General features: G+C 40.3%; 2 protein-coding genes and 1 long non-coding RNA gene across 4 annotated transcripts; 2 read left to right on the top strand and 1 right to left on the bottom strand.

The window, feature by feature from the left end:
* Positions 1-26: 26 nt before the first annotated feature.
* slc37a3 (solute carrier family 37 member 3) lies at positions 27-8,950 on the bottom strand. Of its 2 annotated transcripts, none has more exons than XM_029461631.1 (14): positions 8,860-8,950; positions 7,300-7,514; positions 6,142-6,256; positions 5,964-6,056; positions 5,792-5,875; positions 5,420-5,565; positions 4,994-5,090; positions 4,732-4,816; positions 4,274-4,482; positions 4,041-4,182; positions 3,428-3,529; positions 3,028-3,267; positions 2,185-2,234; positions 27-1,844 (listed from the first exon to the last, which is right to left on the bottom strand). In XM_029461631.1, the coding sequence occupies exons 2-14, from the start codon at positions 7,374-7,376 to the stop codon at positions 1,752-1,754; spliced, it is 1,533 nt and encodes a 510-aa protein (XP_029317491.1). In that variant the 5' UTR covers positions 7,377-7,514; positions 8,860-8,950; the 3' UTR covers positions 27-1,751. The 2 variants fall into 2 exon arrangements, with proteins under 2 accessions (XP_029317491.1, XP_029317490.1); XM_029461630.1 differs by having other exon boundaries at positions 2,185-2,251; positions 3,068-3,267.
* LOC115028151 (uncharacterized) lies at positions 2,156-3,682 on the top strand. The gene is made up of 3 exons (XR_003834523.1): positions 2,156-2,248; positions 3,079-3,326; positions 3,444-3,682. It is a non-coding gene; the product is annotated as an uncharacterized LOC115028151 (long non-coding RNA).
* Positions 8,951-10,425: 1,475 nt separating the features above from the next.
* On the top strand, positions 10,426-22,068 carry LOC115028549 (DENN domain-containing protein 2A-like). The gene is given in 21 exon segments (XM_029462396.1): positions 10,426-10,457; positions 11,376-11,447; positions 12,679-13,633; positions 13,635-13,765; positions 13,956-14,053; positions 14,571-14,665; positions 14,750-14,959; positions 16,331-16,424; positions 16,522-16,572; positions 16,662-16,873; positions 17,391-17,500; positions 17,642-17,711; positions 18,019-18,096; positions 18,278-18,418; positions 18,612-18,760; positions 20,041-20,218; positions 20,509-20,550; positions 20,681-20,789; positions 20,881-21,150; positions 21,230-21,316; positions 21,417-22,068. Coding segments are annotated over 21 exon segments (3,216 nt in total). The 3' UTR covers positions 21,449-22,068.
* The last annotated feature ends 495 nt before the right edge of the window (positions 22,069-22,563 follow it).

Here is a 22,563-nt window from a genome sequence, read left to right as displayed (position 1 = left end):
ATGATGTATTAAGAGAAGCAGAGAAATTATGAAACTTTAGGTTTATTTTGTACATTAATACCCCCCCCTGGTGGTATAATAGTAACATTGCACACAGTCAATCACCTGGCAATATAAAAGAAAAAGTTTTAAGACCTAAATAGTTTACAATAATTACCATCTATACCATTACTTTTTTCCCCTGAAATATTCTGTAGGTAACTCACAATTTGCTAAATGTAATTTGCATTTATTTAAAATTAAAATTTGTATTTACATTAGTTAAAACCAAAAGTACACATACAAGATAAAACAAGATACACACCACAGATAGTGTTACACATTACATATACATTTCAATTCACATTCTTTTACACTTGGCAAGTTTAGAAGCATCGGAGCTGCAAGTCTCATTTTAAGCTCCCGTGTTCTAGATTTACCTCTTAGATCAGCGACGACGATGAAACTAAAGATGCCTGATGTCACACCAAGATGTTAAAAAGCACTTTAAATGGTCGACATGCAACAGAGCAAACTGTCGGTTTTGTCTCTTTGTGAAAGATCACAAATTCTAGTCTCATTTTAACCCAAATTATCCGGATCAAAAATGATGTTTGGTTACTGACCAGTAAAGTAGTAAATCTGCCCAAACATTAACCGGCATGTGGCTGGTATGATCATATTATCATATGATCATTTTCCCACCCTGACCGATTATTATAACTTAAAAAGACAAGTTTTACCTTCACTGGCCTTTTAAAACATAATAACAAATCTGTTCAGACACAGATTCATAGTCCTCAAACAAATGTGCAGCTTCACACAAGCACAACTCGTCTCTTCTGCAATGTCAGAATGCAGTTTACACTTTAAAAAGTGCATTAACATGCTACGCTGTGAACTAAAGTGAGCCAGGACTATGGAAGATTATTCTAATTGTGTTTCTGCCAGTGTGTGTTTGTGAGTGAGGCTTAAACTAAAACTTGAAAAAGGAATGAGCATATATTAAAATCAGTGACTGACACATAATCAAGAGAACCAGTCCCCCCATATACAGTATAGTTTCTAACCCTGATTACACAAAACTGTACACAAGAGAAATCAAGTGGCTGTGAGGTTTCCCAAAACAACATCAGAGTGGTTCACTAACATCTTTAAGACTTTGCCTAAATACTGTACTACAGTGCAATATTCATCATCTCCACCAAAAATATCATACATATGTACAAAAGCTGACAATAAATGTATACATTACAATTATTATTCACATTCTTTAGGCAATCATGGTCCCCAAATTGTCTCAGAGGGCCTGATTTTTAAGTTAAGAACTCCTGATTTAAAAGGCCAAATTTAAAACGTTTTTACATCTATTATTATCTTATAATATATACAGATTTCCTGTGATGGCGCTGCAAGGCCTGAAGTCACAGACTGGGCAGCTAGGTGCCTTTTAAAAGCCTTTTTCAATCAGGTACTTCAGTCCAACCTCTAAATCCTTGTATTCACACTAAAACAAGAGTGCATTTACATTTGTAGGATTTTAGTGAGTGGATAAGACTTCAGTGTTGAGCTGTCTGCCTGCTCACATGGGTGCTAACAGACAAATACTGCTGGTTGTGGGAATTAAAAAACTCTCCAGGTCACTTTAACCATCCTGGCCCACAAATCTTTCCATCTCCCGAAACTCACCCAAAAGGAACCGTTTGTGAGCAGCTGTGCCGTGTTGTCACTGATAAGAGGAGGAACATTATGGCTGGCAGATGTTGACGCGTTCACAGCTGGCGGCGCAGCAATTGTCGGTCTCTCCACATCTCACGCACCTCCTTGATGAGCAGGGGAGTGATGAACACAATGCTGCCCCCTGTCTGTAGCATGAAAACACAAGAAGTTACACAAGGGTTTGGTTACTGTGGGTAAGGAAAACATAAAACAAGAGATGAAAAAAGAAAAAAAAAAGGAAGAAGCACATCAAAATATGGGATTATCAGCCAGAAATTAAAATGTATTTTAAACCCATATTAATATATTTATTTAGAATTGCTAATAAAGTCGTATTAAAAACAAACACAACATACATTTGAACTTGGCATAGCAGGAGAAGCACAGGTGTTACTAATGACACTAACGATGGCTCTGTTCGTTAACGATCCTTATTATCTACACCTGTGCTTCTCCTGCTATTGGGATTTTAGGAGATCTTCTCACCATGACAACGAAGAAGTAGAACACGTACATCCAGCCCAGCTTGCTCTCAACTCAGGGACACCAGGTAATAGAGGATGGGAGAGAGAGAGAGAGAGAGAGAGAGAGAGAGAGAGAGAGAGAGAGAGAGAGAGAGAGAGAGAGAGAGAGAGAGAGAGAGAGAGAGAGAGAGAGAGAGAGAGAGAGAGGAGAGAGAGAGAGAGAAGAGAGAGATAGAGATATATATATATATATCTATATATATATATAATAATATATCTAGAGAGAGACTCGGAGAGATAGATCTAGATATATAGAGAAAGCTCTAGATCTAAGATCTTATCTCTCATAATCTTATCTTATATAGATCTATCTCTATTGAGGAGAGGGGATGGAGAGAAGGATCTATAAGATCTACATATATAATATATCTATATATATATATATATATATATATATATATATATAAATATAAATAAAAGGAATTGTCTTTGGTGTATTGGTGCATAACATAATAAGAGGAAATTACAAGAAAAATAAAAGCATGTAAAAAAATAAATAACCAAGAGACAAAGAACAGAAGAAAATGACAAAAATATGAAAATTTGCAAAATACCCAAAAAGGTAGTAAAAATAAGAAGATTTAAAAGTGAAAAGTAAAAGTAAAAGCTATATCCATTACATAAAAATACAAACATGGTGTCAAAAGATTCCTTTTAGTATATTGGCTCTATTTTGAATGGACTTGAGCAGCAGTGTGTGTTAACTTTACCTGGATAGATCCTTCAAAAACAAACTTTTATGTCCTTTATTCTGTTATTTAATCTCGTCTTTTCCTGCTGTTTTAATATTTTTTTTGTGTGCAGCGAAGAGTTTTCCAAGTGAAATGTCCTGTATTTTTGTTCACCTGTCCCCCAGCAGCTCCTACACTTCCAGTTCCGTCCACTATGCCAGTGACAGTAGCCAAAGCCTTCTGACTGCCCCTCAGAGCATCCTGTCTCCCCAGGTCAGCAGATATGGCAGAGCTGATCATATTAGACGGACCGCCAATGAAGAAGCCAGTGGTTGTCAACAGCGCAGCATTAATCACCTGGTCATTAGGTGACCCTGAGGAGGATGGAGGGAGAGAGAGAGAGAGAGAGAGAGAGACGAATTGTGATACTGTGGTAATTCCAATATCGACCTTATATAATGAGGTTTCAGTGGACATGCTGATAGATTTTCTGTTCTGATCGATTAATCAATTAATCGTAAACTCTATACTTACGGCTGTATCCCACCAGGGCTCCCATCGCCAGCGCCAGACTGAGGGCCAACACTGGAGATCTCTTTCCCATGAAGTCAGAGATCAAACCCTGAACCGTCCCTCCTGACACAAGCAAACAAAACGACAGTTAACATCCAAACTCTGAGGATATTTATGTATAAATTAGACCGAGAAGAAGGTCGTATTTTACACAATGAAAATTCTTGAATTCCTTGTTATTGTGTATTTGTTAGTGTTCTTGTGAATGTTTCTTGTTGTCAGGTCTCTCTTGGAAAGAGATCTTAATCTCAATGAGACTGATCAAATAAAGATAGAATAAAAAATAAATAAAGTACATGTTGTGGTTTGCATCCAAAATATCATCACTACATCATTTTATCCTATTAGAAATATGTGTGAAATAGTCATAATTAACACATTAGCATGCAAAAGCATGAACATATAATACATTTTTCATATCCAAAGACATCTAATGTGGTCATTATTTTTTTTTTTACTGTATCAGTACCACTATCTCTTGAAAAAAGTGACACTTTTTCAACAACTCAAATTTCAATGACACTATGATTAAATAAAGATTGGAAGAAAATGCATACATTTGCCGGCCACTCACCGATGATTCCTCCGACATCATACCACACAGACAGGCGGTCAGACTCGGCCTCCTTCCAGCCAAAGTTGTTGCTTAGGTAGAAAGGAAGCCAGAAGAAGAAGGAGTAGTTGACCAGCTTCAGACATGCATACGCCAGGGAATACTGCAGTACAAACAGACACAGAGTCAACATGCATCATTTAAAAGCCCTTTGTAGATACATTTGTCTTGACTTGTTGGAGTTGTGGACTCACGGGAAGCACTCCAGGCAGACAGAAAGCCTGGCAGAAGCCGATGGCTCGAGGACTCTCAGCCAGAAGATTGTCCGGCTCCTGAACTGACTGGTTTTGTCTGCCATACACCTCGGCCTCCATCTCACCCTCCTCGTCGCTCATCAAAGGCCTGTGGCTGTCTGTGTCCGTCTCCACCGGACTCAGTCCAGTCTCTGACTCAGAGCACAAACCTGATACACACATATACACACAATTAAGATGTGGAGATTGCCTAAATTCAATCAATTTAGATCAGGACACCAGGCTGTTTGTGTCTGTCATGTTTTTGTCATGTGAAAACACTTAATCAGGAATTAAGATTCCATCTTGCAAAGTTATGAGAAATATGGTCAACTGAGCATAATTTTTGGGTAATGTTGGGATGCACCCAAATACACAAACAACACACGTTTTCCTAACATGTTCCCTGCGGTCCTTACCGACTTCTTTTGGGGATGTAAGTAGGCCGAAGAACACCACCACCCCACCGGCAAACTGCACCACTGAGGTCACCAAGAAGGCATACTGCACACAGCAACATACAGCACATCATGTTAGCATTTGGTTTTGAGAAAAGGCAAATTTTTTTATTCCAAAATCTACCAACCACTCAATAGATTACTATAGAAAATCTTGCAGCCAGTTGCATATTTTACCAGCATTTGGTTGGTGGCTGGGGCTCATTTCCAACGTGTTTCTTACCTCATATCCATACTTGAGTACGCTAGAAGCCAGGAAGGCCCCCAGGATATTTCCTACAGAGGCACAAGCACTCCACAGGCCAAACACAAAGCCACGGCTGGAAGACAACATCATGATTAGAATTAGAACAAGTCATAAATATGTAGGTAGTTATATTCAGCAATTAATGTTCACAAGTCCTGCCACTGAGGAAAACTAAATGTAAATGGCGTCTATGTTTTGTCAGCGGCACTAGTGAATGCAGGTCATTGTCTGAGTCTGTGTTGGTGAGAACCATAAAGCTCCACTTTACAGACTATAAATTGAATTAAACGGCAACATATATCCAGCCTATACATTTTTATAGGCTGGATATATGTTGCAGTTGTAATTCTTGAAGCAACATTGAATAAATGCAGATTTTGTAAACAGAGAAATGTCACGCACCCCGTCTTGCCGAACCAGTTGCCCATGACGGCCACCACGCAGGGCCAGACAGCTGACTGCAGCAGGCCGTTCAGCACCCACAGGCCACAGTACAGATAGATGTTGTAGATGTGGAGCCATTCGGTGAGAGTGCCAAACACAAACTCCTGCAGACACACAGACGGCCACAGATGTATTCCAAAATATCATACGAATACAGCTTGGGAACAAATGTTAACTGGTCTTGGGATAATGTAAGTACACAACTCAGGAGAATATATGACCTAGGTCTAGTTATGTAATAAGTTACATATTATACCTTTACAAGCAGCTTAACAAGAGCACCCTATCAAGCATTGCACACACAGCCGAACACACATTCTATGGACTCACCACTGCAGCAGAGCCACACAGGCCCACGCAGAGCACGTAGCGCAGGTTCACTCTGTCCCCAATCACACCGCTGAAGTACAGCCCCTGTGTGGACAGGACCAACACAAAGTGACACAAATGACAAAAAAAAGATGACAATCTCTTTTGGCATAAAATTGTGTTTGTAACTCACCACTGCATATGAGAAGAGGAAGATGGAGTCCAGAGCTCCCAGGAACAGAGTGGCCTGCTCTTCATTTTCAAACAGATGATTGTCCTCCCATGTCTGGGACAGAAGAAACAGTTCATTACATGCTGGGGTTTAAATGCTATGGGCTGTGACGCTGCTCTGTTCTGCTGGCGCTCTGTACCTGGTTAGGGGAGAAAGCAGCTGCGCTGCCATTCCGGACAGATGGTGTCCACTGGGCTGAGATGCTGACTTTCACATTGCTGAACGTCTTCCTGGACGCATGTAGCAACACATAGCTGGAGAGGCAGAACACGGTTTTATTCAGCTCGTAAAGGCAACAGGGATTTGATATAAGTTTATCTAAACCGTCCACATAGAATGACCAGGTCAAAGTTCATGCTTCAGCTGGATGGGATGCTGAACACTTGTTTAATATCTGTTGAAAACTGGAATTTATTTACATAATATATTATCTAGTTGGACTATTAGAGGTCTTGTTAGTTGCCTTACGCTACATGCAGAATGTTAAATTCCAAAGTAGTAGCAGATCAACTCTGCTGAAAGAGTTACAAGAAACGCTAGAATGCCACATCTTTATCTAAGAAACAGGAAATGGCTGAAATCAGCTTATCAGCAGAACAGGAGTATTCACTGTGTGCTACTACCTGCTGCAGACGGCACTTTGCTTTTCTCCTGATAGGAGTGTTGATACCACATCTACTGTAATGACCGATTACTGAAATAAACACACAGCATGGGATTTACTAAGTGGCCACAAATATGATTTATATCCTGCTATACAGTCTTAATTAAATATCAATCAATTAACAAGAGTATCTCCAAAAATGAATGTTTTAGTTTTTTGATTTCTTCTTTCATTACAATTCACTTTCACTACTTTTTAAGACTTTTTGTTCAATATGTGTAGTTTCTATTGGAAATCAGTACTTATTGTCCACGTTATCTTGACCTCATCTGAGCCAGGTTAGCCTTGCCCCATAAACCTTTCACCTATATTTACAGCTCACGTCCCTTCACAGCCTTATCCTCGTCAACTCCACTACTTCCTTGTGGTTTGTTTTTCTTGTTTCAAAACTGCTGTGAAAAAATTGGTTGGAAATCTCATTTCCCCATTTTTCTCATGACTACTTCCGATGAATATGCAATAAAGCAGATTAAAGATAATCTTAAACGCAAAACACAAAAGCCTTACAGTCATACTAAAGGTCACTTGTTGTACCCGTCTAGTCCTCATGTGGTTTACAGCTACTCTGAGGAAATTAGAGGTTTAAGAAGATACAGCAGGTTTGAGGAAGACCTTAAGGATAACCTAGGTTACCTAAAGAAGGTGAGAAGGAAGGCAACCAGATGATGATGAGTGTACTGTGACAGGCAGCCACAGCACGAGGGAGGCATCACAGGGGCGGCCGGGGGGAGGAAGAGGTAGAGGATGGGAAAGGAGGAAGTGGTGGAGGTCTTCAGGGGGAACAGCAACAGGACAGGGAGGGAGCTCTGCTATAGTGATCCACTATGCCAGATGGGAGAAGCACATCACTAGGGGAGCAACGAAGAAAAGAAGGAATTGGAAACCAATGTTAAAATGCTTAACTGTTCTAATGTTTATTATTAATTATAGGACAACAGCTTCTACAAAATACTAATTGCAGAAATGTATTATTAGTCCTTGGATGACTAAGTGAGACAAAAACATCTATTTATTTTATTACGAGAGAAAATTAAAAAGGAATGCATGCAGTGACCACCCTGACTTACAATCACCACACGTCCCAGGTTTAAAGCTGTCTGCGCACTTTCATGCAATTTCCCAAAGCTTTAAGTGATGAATATTATTTTAACTGTATTTACCAGTCCTGGATGAATCTTGTGCTACAACATACTAGCTTGTATAAAGTATTTATCCATTTGGGGTAAAAGACAAGTATGAATAGATGCATCTGGTCTGAATGCTGGGGTGGCACACACAGGTATCAATGGGCCCAGTGTGTACTGCCTAAAGCATTACACCTCCCCCACCAGCCTGTTCAGAAACTCCATCTCTTTCAGTCCTGCTGCGATAGCTCAACTTGGAGTATCTGCCGATATTACTGATCCAATACCACTGTAGTAGCAGCAATCGTTACCCCCAAATTTAAAATCTGTATACCTCACAGTGTGGAACTCATAAAACACATGTTTTTAATAAGAAAAAATATTTTTGCAGGAACAATGACTTAAAGGATTATCAGAATAGATGGCAAAACAGGTTCTGTCAATCGGTTAATCATTTTAGCTGCACTTGTATATACTGTAGGGTAGTTTTCTTTAAAAATAAATAAATAAATCTTATATTTTATGAGTGCTTGTTAGACTACCTGAAGGTAAATAGGATATGCAATGTCAGGTGACAATTTTCAAACCCATACAGAAACTGACAGGTGTGACAGTGTATACAGCAAACCACACCTAAAGGGAAAATGTAAGCAGAACGTCATGTTCAAAGGACGCCGTCACAAACGGGCTCTCGTGTAATCACTGTTTTCATTACTTTTTTTGTTTAAAGAAATTGTTTAGTGTTCCTAGAATAACAACTCATTTTGTATTCACAATAACACCATGAATATTCAGTCTTTTGAATTAATTTTCACCCAGCATTTTGTTGTTCTTAAAAGGGAGCATTTGCCACTTCTGCTCCTACAGAACAGTTTCTGTTCATCTCTTCACTGAGTGACCAGGCACACAACGTTAGCTAGTCATACTTGGTGACAGGAACCTCTATTTACATAGCCAGTCCCGGGTCTGCTATACACGTAAAAGTCACAACAAACGTTCACGAACAACCAGCTGGCAGTGACAGTTTAAACCTCTTAATACACACATATAAACCAAAGCGTTTTCTTACCTTTCTGCTCATGTAATCGTTAGCTGGTTTGTTGGTTTGTCGGTGAGGCGACAATCTGTGTTTACTGTGGGCTACTGTGTCACGGACGTTGCTGAGCGCGGAGCACAGCGGCGCAGTGCTGCCACCCGCAGGACAGGAGTGGAATGACAGGACCAAAAATACCCTAAAAGAGACAGCTGTCCTGCTTTCACCTGTCACTATGACAGTTGTTTTTTACATAGTTTAAAAACTGCCCCGCCAAAACACGCTTCTTTTAAATGCTCCAGTTCACTGCAACAGAGACCCAGCACTGAAGTTAGTCAGCACTTGAATTCGGGTAAGCCTTTAACATTGATATACAGTTAGTTTGCTCAGTATGTGTTTGAACTGTGTGTACATATTTTGAGGGGTGGTTCTATAAGATTAGACATTGTGATTAAATTAAAATCTGAAATACCGTTAAATAATTGTTTTTTTGTTAAGTTGTAAGAATGTACAAACGATCATCCAGACCATTTAAATTAATACAGAAACAAACAAATATCTAAATTAAAAAGGTAATATAAATGATAATAATAATAATAATAATAATAATAATAATAATAATAATAATAATAATAATAATAATAATGATGAATCAAAGGGTTTTTGGAATGTATGTAAAAAAGATTAAAAAGTACATGTCACAAGTGCCTATTTCACCTATTTCGTTGTTTTCTTTCTATACTAATCAGTCACTTTTTAGGCATGGAAGTTCATTTCTAAAAATAAACACTTACCGGTAGTTGGTTCCTCTTTGGATGTAACATTTTAGGCTCATTGTCATTTCTTTCTTCCTTTGCAGTTTGCAAATCTCATCGGAACTCTCTTATTCATTTCTATGTAAGTAAATATACACCGTGGGGCAATAACTGATATGTTACAGCTGCACGAGCAACTGTAGCTCAGAAGCAGTTGTGACAAGAATTCCAACTAACTGCAGATCTGGAGGGAAATAATGTAACACAATGACGTTTTCCCCACGTGTCAGTCATTTCCCTGTAGCTAGGAGGCAATATTATGGTTTTAAAGTAGTTTGAGTCAGTATTAAGAGTCATTTATTCAGTCTGCATAACATGATCATAATGTCAAATGTGAGAGGGACAGCCAGCATATAGAGACATACATGAAGAGAGCGCTAGAGAGAGAGAGAGAGAGAGAGAGAGAGAGAGAGAGAGAGAGAGAGAGAGAGAGAGAGAGAGAGAGAGAGAGAGAGAGAGAGACACAGACAGACAGAGAGACAGAGAGACAGAGGGAGGCAGAGAGGCAGAGAGGCAGAGAGGCAGAGAGGGAGGGAGTCACATCCAGTGTGTGTGGGGAGAGAAAGAGTGAATGGAAGTTGCAGATTGGAGAAGAGTCAGGGAGAGAAGTGTACAGTCTCCATTCTTATTCTTAAACATCTGAGGACTCACTTCGAGGCTTAAATCAAGGTAGAAAACGTATTGCAGATGGTTAAACCTGGACATACAACACACTGTGGTGGTTTGGAGATCATACCAATGGATACTGTTATAGCATCATTGGTGGTATTATCCTCCAAATTCACTGATGAACTCATGGAAACTATACGAAGGAAGGAGGTAAGAAGCAGATTTAGTTTTGTGGATTCCAACTGGCCGTGTTGGAGAATAATGCCATTTAATTCATAGAGTGTCATATATATGTTCTGCTTTTTCAACTTAACTGTATAAAAAGAGAATCTGAGTGGGAAGAAAATAAGATGTGGTGTAAAAAATAGTTTGTTTGGGAAGTAATCTGAGCGTATGTGTTTTGTAAACCAACCACTTATATTTATATTAATTATCCAGCTCTGGATGACCTGCTGTCTTTATAACACAGTAACTATGTGTCTGGATATGTTTCCCAGCTAATCAGCTATAGCCTTCTTCTTAAAGGCTTCCTTCAGTCCCTCTGCTCAGGCACACTGTCATTTAGACTACATATCAACTAAACAAATGATGACAACAGCCTCAGAGCTGGGAAATTACTAAGCACTATCTTAGAGGCCACTGAACTTTGAAACATTGGCCTTAGAGATGTGAAAGTCGGACTCAAGATGAGAAGAGGAGAGCAGAGCAAAGGTTGGTCTCCTGTGAGGAGAAAGAAAGCTTTGCAACAAAGACTAATTAAAGAACAGGCAGAGAAGAGTGATTCAATCATGGAAGAGTTCCCCACTGAGTATTGCAATGTTGGTTTGTGTGATGAAGTGCTCAAGGGAGTCGCACTGAATCCCTGGCTGTCATGTGTTTCCGTGAGTCTGCCCAGCCAGCCCCAGAATACTGTATATTACCAGCTGTGAATGAATGGTTGCACTGCCTAAAATGTCAGCAAGGAACTTTATCTCATGTTGGTGCAGCGTGTGAAAATCATCGAGTGTGTGCAGAGTTGGAGCAAAGCCAGACAGGATGCCAATAACAATGTTAATATCCAAGTTTTCTAAGTGCGAAGAGAAATCAATTCATATGTTAAAGCTGCTTTCCTCTCTGTCTGTGTCTCAGGTGCTCAGGGATCATGGCGGCCAGTAAAAGAATGACAATCACGCCGGACTGCATCTACTCCACTGTCAACAGGTTTGTATCAGAATAGATTCATCAGTGAACATTTTCTCTTTAGGAAACAATTCCCTCACAAATTCCTCCTGAGAAATAATGAGCAGGGTTTAGGTTGCCCTTTGCTCCTCACATCCATTAAAGCAATGTCACAAAAGGTCTTTCAACTTAGGGCTTCCCATTTCCTCTTGTTTATTTAATCAAACATCACAGTTTGATGAAATGGGCCCTGTTCCAAGTATGTGTTTATTTAGCGAGGCCAATGAGGAGAAGATGCTCGGTCATAGGCTTGTCTTCTGGCATTTACTCTCAGGCGGAATTTTCCCACTGTCGCCAGAAAAAGACTAAGTGTCCCCAAACTGGCAGTCTCAGTGACTGCAGCGGGGGGTTCAGTAAACTCAGTAGCAGTCAGTTACTTAGGCTTTTGCTAGCATATGATTGTATTTTCCTGATTGAACTCAGGTAATCAGTGATTCAATGATCAATTAGAAAGACGGGTTTTACTGAGGAGTTCTGTAAAACTGTGGTTCCCGACCTCTTTTTGTCTTTAGCCGTACAGCCCTGTCAGATGAACTTATCTATTTTAACTGTTCATCCATCACTTTCATCTATCCTGTACTTTAATGACAGTTGTTGATCGAATCAGAGAGTATTGTTCTGGGATGTCCCGTCCTTTAGCTAACATTATCCTTTTTAAATGTTAATTCATTAGCTAAACTGTTTGTCCATTACATTAAGCTAATGATTTATAGCTAACCTTGCTATTTTTACTGTTTATCCAGGACATTAAGCAAAACACTTTATCCAATAAAAAAAGTTTTTTGTTATTTTGTAGGGAAGAATTTCAAAGGCTTATTAATTTCCTTTAGCTGGTGTTAACTATTTTGTTTATCCGGTACTTTTAGCCATCTGTTTAAACTATTTATAAATGGTTTTAGCTACTATTTTAACTATATATTCATCAAAGGTAACTACAGGCCTATTTTAACAAGTTACTGATACTATTGTAACAATAAATGTACTAAAGATCATCAATCTTTAATCATATTTGGTTGTTTATGAAAAAAGAAAATTCAATTAGATAAGTTAAATGAACTGCATTAATATATACACACTATAAATATATATATATACTGACCACTCAAAGCACTTAAAAAAGATATGCCAGCATTCGCACACATATTCTTACAGTGATGGCTGCAATGCAACATGACAACCGGCTCCCAGTAAAACCTTTTCTTTGTGTGTTTAGGGTAAAGAAGGGCTGTGCTGGGAAGAGAAGTGATTTCCACATTGCTTCAGTGGACAACAAGAAAGTTGGGCAAAGAAGAGAGGGGGCACGCAAACTCCCCTTCACCTTATTAGACAACCAGAGCAACCAGAGGGAAGAATCCCCCATGATGGCACACAGGAGGCCCAGCTTTGACCCTCACAGCAATGAGAACTCTCTTTTGGTCGGCAACAAGCTCCCCAGATCAAATGGAGGCAACATCAAGGACAAGATTTCTCTGTGGGAGGGGAAGGAACCCACTCATTCACCCCTTACTTCAGGTTCTTTGGGCCAGTGCACCAGCATAACAAGGACAGAATCCCTTACAAAAAACAGTAAACCTTCTGATGTGCAGACTGCAGAGAGTTGCAGGAGAGTAGCTCATAAGGAAAATGAAAATCTTGGTAAAGAGAATGTAGGTAAACTTGGGGATTCAAGGCCTTGTTCACCTGTTGAAACTGGGAAACAGCAAAGAGGAACGCTGAAGAGCAGCAAGCCCAGTGAGAACCATAAAGGAGAGGATTGTGTCAGAGCTGTCCACAAGGAAAAGCAAAATCATGAGAAAGAGAATGTAGAAAAGCTTGTGGATTCAAGGCCGTGTTCGCCTACAACAGCAGCGCAGCTGCAGATGGGGACGTTGAGGAAAAGCAATGAAAGGAGAACAGCAGAACAAACAAGCCAGGAGAAGAGAGCCGTATTCACTCTTTTTAAAAACCTGGAGGCCATGGGGGAGAACCACGGGAAAACTCCTCCAGAGCTCGGAAACTACTTCAGCCCACCTAGCAAGGACAAGCAGGTAGTTGTGGGTGAAACTAATGCAGTGAAAGGGAAGCAGCACCAAGACAATGTGTACACAGAGCCTGGGGCGCCCCCCATCAACCCAGTTCCCAAACCCCAACGCACCTTTGAACATCCAGCTTCTGCCTCCATTGGGAAGCAGTCCGAGGAAGGGGAGAGAGCAGAGGAACCTCCCCCCACTGCCCTCCATCTCTACAAAAACGTCCTCAAAACCTCCCTCTGGTGTCTACGGGAGACCCAGGGGGGAGAGAGTCAGAGACAACGTCAACAGGTATGAATGGATGTGAATGTGGCTTGAGCTAAACCAACATAATAATAAATACAACATAGTTAGACCTGATGTTGCACGACCTGCATGAATGACAAACATATTTACAGATATTAACAGTAAATGGTAGACAATATTTAACTAATTATTTCACACTTAAGCACATATTGCACCTTTCTGTTCACCATGACAGGAAATCCTTTGAGTTTGACCTCTTAGGGTCAACTAGCCCGCTGTTCTCTCACTCACCGTCCTCACCGTCTCATGAACATCACTATGAAGACATCCCAGGTAACAGAAACCTCTGTTATTCATCACACTTAAATAAATAGTTTGTTGCTTTGGCAAATACACTGATTCGCTTACCTGCCAAGAGTTAGACTAGAAGATTAATACCACTCTTGTGGTTGTTTTTGGTGAATATGAAGCTACAGCAAGCAGCCGGTTAGTTTAGCTTAGCTTAAATGAGTTTATGAGTATTTCCCAAGTTGTCGAACTATTCTCTTAAATTCCTGCTAAGTTGTGGACTGTACAATGAGACTACAGCTCATGAATATGTCCCTGATCATTTCTAGAATCAGAGTCTTACCACATGAATTGAAAGTTTTCACTCCTTCATTAACAACAGTGTGTAGAAGACGATCAATATGTTGTACGACACAAATCTAAAGATATATATATTACTTCTGGCAGGTTCAGCCTAAATCTTTTAGAATAGCCTTCAGAATCCCATATTTTTTTACGTTCAGATTTCAGAAAAATGCCTTTAAGCTTGTGTTGAACATTGGTATCTTTGGTCTCCTTGCAGATTCGTCCAAAGAGAACCCATATGAGGACATAGAGTTGGAGAGTCAATGCTCCCAGCAGTCTTTGCCCTCCTCTCCTGGCGCCGAAACTACCAAGGTTCCTGCAATACGAGCCAAGCATAATACTTTACAGTGACACCACATACGGAAATGTATTAAATTACAATTTTTTTATCTACAGACCTCAAGGCCCGGCTTCTTCAGGCAGAATTCAGGCAGGAGCTTTAAGCTGCTGGACCTGCGGAGAACAAACCAGTCGTCCCACAGCACCAGCAGTGGGGGGGTTTCCTCTCCACCAAAGCTCAGCCCTCCCTCCACTCCCCCTGGGCCTGAACACACATCCTGGCTGCCCGGGGATCCCTACGGCCGCACCTGCCGCAGGATACCAACGGTGTGTGTTTGAGTTCATATATTAGGGCAGGGGTCGGGAACCTTTTTGGCTGGGAGAGCCATAAAAGCTAAATATTTTTTTATGTATTTCCTTGAGAGCCATATATAAAAATATATAAATTTGAATGCAACTTTATGCGTGCATTTTTTAAGAATAACACGTCTCCGATTACTAATAGCGGTATCAGTGTTGCATTGAACATGTGCTCTTTTATTAAATAAACTAAACGCTTACGTTATTTATTTCATTTATGTGCACGTTTCAGTGTTTACTGTACGGGTGTCAAACTCAAGGCAATTATATCCGTCTCGCGAGAAAATATCATATGTCTGTCATAACTGGCCCGCCGGTTTTGGTAATTAAATCAATGCATGGAACAACCACGGGGAAAGACATTTGAGGAAGTATCTAAATGTGTGAATGAAATGAAAGTTTTTGGAAAGCAAAGGGAAAGACACCACAGATCTCTGGGACGAAAGTGGCGATGTGAGCTGGACTGTTTGTGCGACATAACGAAGCATCTCACTGTTAAACCTGCAGCTTCAGGGCCGTGTGATCACGGACATGTGTGATGCAGTGAGAGCTTTCTAAGCCGAGCTTTCTGTGGGAGACTCTGATGCAGAAGGAAACTTTGGTCACTGCGTGTTTCCAAACACTGACAAACCATCTCCACCGCGCATTATGCTCATAAACTGAGCGCATTTGCCGACTTTGCAGCTCAGACATTTTAATTGAACTGCTCAGCAATCCGTTTGCAGTTGACTTAAATATGTTCCATATCTTTTTGCACTTTATCCAATATGTGTATCCTGTTCAATAAATGTGGACCGTGTTTGGCCCTCCCTGTGATTGAGTTTGACACCCCCGGTCTACTGCTTGCTTTGTGCAGTTTCTCCTCTGCTCGGTTTCGCTTAGGGCGGGGCTCGGCCCCCTACGCACACACGTGTGAACGCACCTTCACCTACAGCCAGAGACAGAGCGGAGGAAAGGAGAGGGGAGAACTACAAACAAATTCGCTGCTAAATGTTTTTACTTTAAAATGACACAATATAATTATTTATTACTTGTTAATCATGTTAAAAAATGTTAAACGAGCCATATTGCATTATCGAAAGAGCCATATATGGCTCGCGGGCCATAGGTTCCCGACCCCTGTATTAGGGTATTATGTATTTTACTTTGCAGAATCCCTGAACTAGAGTAAATGTTTTATCCGATAACCGTAATGCTTTCCATATTACTCATACATTATGTTCTGTGGCTGCACTGCAGGGGCCAAAATATCGTCGATTGGTGTTTTGCTCTCGTCCTTAAGGAAATATTTAATGCTTTAGTATTTCTTTACGCTGATTCAGAGCTTTTCCCCATCAGGTTGTGCTAAGAATCAACAGCATCTTTGAGGCTAAGATCAGGAAGAAACATCTACGAAGGATTTATCATTACGCTGAGACAAGCTCAGGGAGAGGTGATGATGTTGAAATTAAACTTTATTCTATGTATTTTCTAATGCCTGTAATGTAAATGTGGAGTTTTGGCTTAAGAGACATGCCTTTTGTTTACAGTAACAGATGAGAACAGTGACTCTGAGAGTGAAGTTGAAGAAAGAGCAAAAGGTAGATGACCACAGAAAACATCTTTTTGTCTCAAACCTTTTGACATCTTTAATTTATAGCCATGCTGTTTATCACTCTCTGTTTTCCAGCTCATCGTCAGCGTCTCGTGTCAGTCCAGTCCATACTGAGCCAGCCAAGCCAATCTCAAGTCCATTACAATGGTACCAACACCAGGAACCGCTCTCTGGAACAGGAGCTCCACCAGCGTCTGCTCTTTGAATATTTTCTAGTTGTGTCACTGCAGAAGTCGAAGGCCGGTGCCCACTATCTGCCGGAGGTCACACAGCAGTTCCCCCCAAAGGTCAGGACTAGAGGAGGGCTTGATTATTTTTCTGTTTTAAAGGGGCGATCCACAGATTTTACACATTAAGTTAAGTTATCCAGGCTATCCTGTTGCATTATGGGAAATGTAGGATCCAGGCTTCAGTTTTTGGACTCACATCCGGGACTAAAAATTGCCTCTGCTGCATCGATTTTTGTTGTTTGTCCACAAACTTCATTCCTCTTTAACTCTCGGGAACAAATGCCTCAAAATAGAACATTTACATATTTCACCCCAGAGAGACAAAAGTCAACATTCAAAGATATTTCAAAAAATATGTCACTAATCCCTTCTGGTCTACCAGACAGGATTCTGTGAAGGGAGAAGCTTTACTCATGGATTTCTTTGTTCATACAGCAGCATTTTAATCTATCCTAATTCAAATCTGTGAACTTGTACTTGTTGATAAGAACATGCAAACCGTTACCTGTTCATTATGAATAAATATGCATGAAATAGTAATGAAAATGTAGTCGCTGCTTTCGTTATGTTGCAGCTGGAGCGGAGCTTCAAGTTCATGAGGGAGACGGAGGATCAGCTGAGGATCATTCCTCAGTTCTGTTTCCCTGATGCAAAAGACTGGGAGCCGGTGGAGAACTACCCAAGGTGAGAGTGTGACAATGAACATGATGCTATTGCTTTATGAAATTCCACATAAAGTAAAGATAATTTTAAGGTCAAAATAAGAGAATAAAGTTTGTATGTATATAATTATATTTCTCATTTGTTGTGGGTCATCCCTCATAGTGAGATGTTCTCCTTTGTTTTGACTGGAGAGGATGGGAGCCGGAGGTTCGGATACTGCCGGCGTTTACTGGTAAATACAAATGAGCTGAATAAATAAGTGCACTGCTACTGAACAGGAAGTGGCTAAATACCACGATGACGGCTGAGTAAATAACCGTGCCAAAATAGTCTGCGTGCCTGTGGGAAAATAGTCCATCTGAGAGTCTAGGAGGATGTGGGTGAGAGTGTGTATGTGTATGTTTCTGCCTATGCATTTCTTATGTTACAAGTGTGTTTCAGTGCTGTTGATGTGTTTATGAATATTGTCAGTTTAAAAAAAAATGTATATAGATATGGAGACGGCAGCAGCGAGTACATTTCCACCCTTTCTTTTTCAGCCAAGTGGAAAAGGTAAACGTCTACCAGAGGTCTACTGTATCGTCAGTCACCTCGGCTGCTTCAACCTCTTCTCCAAGGTAAACTGCTCCCACCGGCCCCACATGATAATATTATTGGCATAAAAGAAATTAAGCACATTTACAAGGTGTGTGTGTGTGTGTGTGTGTGTGTGTGTGTGTGTGTGTGTGTGTGTGTGTGTGTGTGTGTGTGTGTGTGTGTGTGTGTGTGTGTGTGTGTGTGTGTGTACGTGTACTGTAGGTGCTGGACGAGGTGGAGAGGCGAAGGGCTTTGTCTCCAGCCCTTGTGCAGCCTTTCATGAGAGCCATCATGGAGGCCCAGTTTCCAGCTCCAGGCAGAACCATCACCGTTAAAACTTTCCTCCCCGGCTCTGGCACTGAAGTGAGTGACACTGAAATATTTAAATAAAACTCTGAGTCCTGATAATTAAATATTGTGGCAAATGCTTTTTTTTCAAATCGACTTCTAGTAATAAGCACCTCAAAAAACTAGTTAAAGGTCAATTAAAAACACATTTTTAAACCAGTATTTATGGTGCTCTATAACTTTTTAGATGTACCCATCTCATTCCCAGGTGATGGAGTTGTGTCGACCCTCTGACTCGCGCCTGGAGCATGTGGACTTTGAGTGTCTGTTCTCCTGTCTGAGCCTGCGCCTGCTCCTCCGGGTGCTGGGCTCTCTGCTGCTGGAGCGAAGGGTCATCTTCACCGCTGACAAACTCAGGTTGGTCCCTCCAGTGGAGCCATGTCTCCTGTAAGCTTACACAACATACTGAAATCTGTATCTTCTCTCCAATGTGACGGCTCATTTGATGGCTCTGTAAATACGAGGTTGCCCTGAACATCCTTCGTCCACTGTTTATGTGATTATGGAGTTGCAGATATGAGTTGCGAGCGACAGGGATGTTTTCATTGTGAAGTTCCATGAAGCGCGGGTGGTCCAGACCCCCGTTTTTTATATCTTTATTCAGGGAATATGCTAGAGAGATATTTTGAGGCCAGGCCTGTTCAGTTGTTGTTTTGCTGGGGTAAGTTTGTTTGCTCTGCAGGAGAAAGCCAGTGGGAGTCAGAAAGAGTCACAGTAGTGGAATGCGAAGTTGAGTGACGTAAATGAAAGAAGTATGTGCTTTCCTCTCTGGGAAATGTTCATGGGCCTAGAATTGGGACTCTACCAATATACAGTGACTACTGGACCGTCTCTAGAAATAAGTTTGATTAAAAATGTTTATAAAATGACCACTGTTGACTGTCAATGTATTTGGTAGACAAACGGTTAACAGGTTTAAATATAATGACTTTATTCTCATTGAAATTACAGCTCGCCTTATTATTTATATGAATTTTTATTTATTTTCTACTTATTAGTTTAATTATATTTTGTGTTTTTTTTCCTGCTTTTGTTCTCACTTAAAAAAAAGCTTTTTGATTTCAGGCATGTTCTTAGTTTAGTTTTTTTTTAAATTAAAACTGTATGAATAAATTAGTTTTTATTTTGAACAAAGTAGATGAATATACAGAATTAGTAATAAATAAAAAGAAAAAAATAATTATTACTTTATTATTGTAATATTGCTTTTCCCTTGAATTGTCATGACTTTATTTGCATTAAAGTACGAGTTTATTCTGGTAATATTATCTTTTTTTCTTAATATTACAACCTCTCAGAGAACATATATGTGGGATATATTTTGAACATGAGCAGAGATCTTGCTGAAACACACATGAGCTATTAAAGTCTAGAGGTTTATAAAGTCATTCAAATGAATTAATTTAGTAAAGGAAATATTCAGTGATTAGACTTTACCTTAGACCATAGCACCCTCGTGTGGTGAGAATAAGTTACTCACCTTCTGGATCTTTCTTTGCCTCTCCTCCTCTTTCCAGCACTCATCCAGAATAAAAAAGAATTTACACATGCAATAAAAAGCATTCCATTGTGTGCTCATCATAATTTAATATGATCTGATTGCCCTGCACTTATTTCCCCCGTGTCTCTCCTTGCAGTACTCTCTCCCAGTGCTGCCATGCTGTTGTGGCGCTGCTTTATCCCTTTGTCTGGCAGCACACTTACATCCCTGTGCTGCCCTCGGCCATGCTCGATATCGTCTGCACTCCAACCCCGTTCATCGTCGGCCTGCTGTCCAGCTCCCTACCCCAGCTCACCGAGCTGCCACTGGAGGAGGTACTTGTATTTATTTGCAGCTGTGAACAGATTCATCACATGCAAAATGTACATTACAATAATGTATGTGTTTACCTTTTATCCTCAAGACTTTTTTACTGTCAAACATTTACTCTTAAAACTTCTACCTTTAAAAAAAAGTTTGCCTTTAAAGTGGTCACTGTAAAACTTTTGCCTTTAAAACTTTTACCTTTAAAAAAATGTTTAGCTTTAAAACATTTCACTGTCAACGTTTGTGTTTACGTTTTTGGGCTGTAAAACATTTATCATTGAGACATTTCTGTGTTCAGGTTCTGGTTGTGGATCTTGGAAACAGTCGATTTCTCAGACAGGTAGGCCATGTGTTGAATCATATTTATGTGTGTTTTTATGTCTCTGCATGACCCCTATGGATGTGGAACAAATAATTAACCCCTTAAGACACTTACAAATGAATTTTCGATCCGGTTTTGTCACATGTAGTTGGACGATGAGGACTCCATCCTGCCTTCTAAGCTCCAATCAGCCCTGGAAAATGTTCTGGAGAGGAGAAGAGAGCTCGCTAATGAGAGAGGAGGAGACACACCCGGTGGTGAGACTGAAACTAAAAAACTAGCCATTAAAGCAATTTCATTTGGCAACTGAGAAAGTTCATGTTACAATGTTCATCCTCTTCTTTTCAGATCCTGGCCATCTTAGCACCGTTGTGTCCGAGGCCTTCGTTCGTTTCTTCGTGGAGCTGGTAGGCCACTATCCACTCTTCATCACCGGTGAACGGGAAGACGGCTACTCCTCCTCTTCTTCCTCCCCAGTGTCCTGCTCCTTCCAGCGCGAAGGTTTTCGTAAAGCGATCCCGTCTAAGACTATGCGCCGCTTCCTGGAGGTCTTCATGGAGACCCAGATGTTTGGCTGGTTCATCCAGGAGAGAGAGCTCCACAGGCAGGCTCTGAGAGGTAAAGAGGTGCAGTGAAAAGAAGAGGTTCAGCTGTTGGGAGGTGATCCAGTGATTCATGATTCTTTCTTTTTCATCAGGATTGTTTGAAGTAAGGGTGCAGGAGTATCTTGACTCCATCCACGAGAATGAACACCGGAGGGTTAACAGGTTTCTCAAAGGCTTAGGTAAGGTTGATTATAAGAATTTATTTGCTTCTGTACAAACAATCTACCATAGGCTCATTTTGTACCTTAAACCTCTCTTGTTTCTTTTCCTTTGCTCCAGGGAACAAAATGAAGTTTCTTTCCAAGAAATGATGCAACTATAATTTCACAAAAAAGGACACAAACTAAAAAGAAGAAGCACCAAAACAAGGAAAGACTGCATGTACTGTAGAGATCCAAGAAAAATAATTATTATTTGAGTGTTTTTTCGCGCCATCCTCATCAATATGTCAATATGTGAGTGTTTTGCTCAAGGACTCTTGATATAGGTTTGTGGTTGGTTGGTTTTTAAATTATATTCCACAGGCAGCAACATTCATGAGCACAATGTATACCAAATAAAATAGGTCTTAGGTATATTGCTGAGAAATTAAAGGGAAAACCTGAGAAACTTATTATGGAATGTGAATGCTTCTACAAGGCACATGGGTATATGAATGGTTTGTAGGAAAATGAGGTACAGCAGTTACCCTTTATATGCACTGTCACTTGACTTGAAAAGTTCATGGTCATAGTATTCTCTGAATACACTAGGGGGCAGTAGTATATTTTCTGTGATTATATGATCTTGACACTGTCAGTGACTGACCAGAAAATTATACAAACCTGCTTTCCCGCTCTTTAATACTTCAGTTTTCTTTTAGTCATAACATTTGCAACTCACCTAAATAAATAAAATAAAACGAATAAATAAATATTCTCCGTTTGCTGTTTCAAAGTGGTGAGTTATTGTCTTGATGTTGCAATGTTTTACCATCAAAACAAATGCCCAGGTTTCATATAATCATTGCATTACATGTTTAGAGTTCGGATGTCTTTATTGTAAAATGTGTAAATCTCTCCCCCCACCATCCTCCAGTTTGTAGATTATGAATGATGAGGTTAATTTATGGTAAGAACATACCCTATCCAATGACACTGCACATTTACACACTGGAAAATCCTGAGAAGGAAATCAAAGCCAAGAGAATTGTGTTCACTCAGCATTTGTGTGCCAGTTTAACCCAGTGAGTAATCCGCATACCACCCATTTGCAAACTATTCACTGCTGTGTTTGTGTGTTCGAAGCTATTCGGGCCTTTTAACTACAAAGAGCCTCGGTTCAGAGTTGGTGGCAGCTTTACTATTTTAGTCTCCGAGTCATGGAAACAAAGCAAATCTTTAGCCTACGAAGAGGAAAGCACATCTTTGTCAGCATGAAAACATAA

This window comes from Cottoperca gobio, chromosome 23, assembly GCF_900634415.1.
Source record: "Cottoperca gobio chromosome 23, fCotGob3.1, whole genome shotgun sequence".
In the NCBI taxonomy this organism is placed as follows: domain Eukaryota; kingdom Metazoa; phylum Chordata; class Actinopteri; order Perciformes; family Bovichtidae; genus Cottoperca; species Cottoperca gobio.
Note: the sequence above shows the minus strand (reverse complement) of the source record. Positions and strands in the feature narration are given on the sequence as shown.

What these genes read in the sequence shown, in the direction of transcription:
- slc37a3 (XM_029461631.1), bottom strand. Translation starts at nt 7,376, where the DNA reads ATGCCTCCCTCGTGCTGTGGCTGCCTGTCACAGTACACTCATCATCAT. An exon ending in TGTGTGGCTCTGCTGCAGTG is followed by an intron (nt 5,566 to 5,791) that starts GTGAGTCCATAG and finishes GTGTGTCTGCAG; the next exon opens with GAGTTTGTGTTTGGCACTCT. An exon ending in AACTGGTTCGGCAAGACGGG is followed by an intron (nt 5,091 to 5,419) that starts GTGCGTGACATT and finishes GTTGTCTTCCAG; the next exon opens with CCGTGGCTTTGTGTTTGGCC.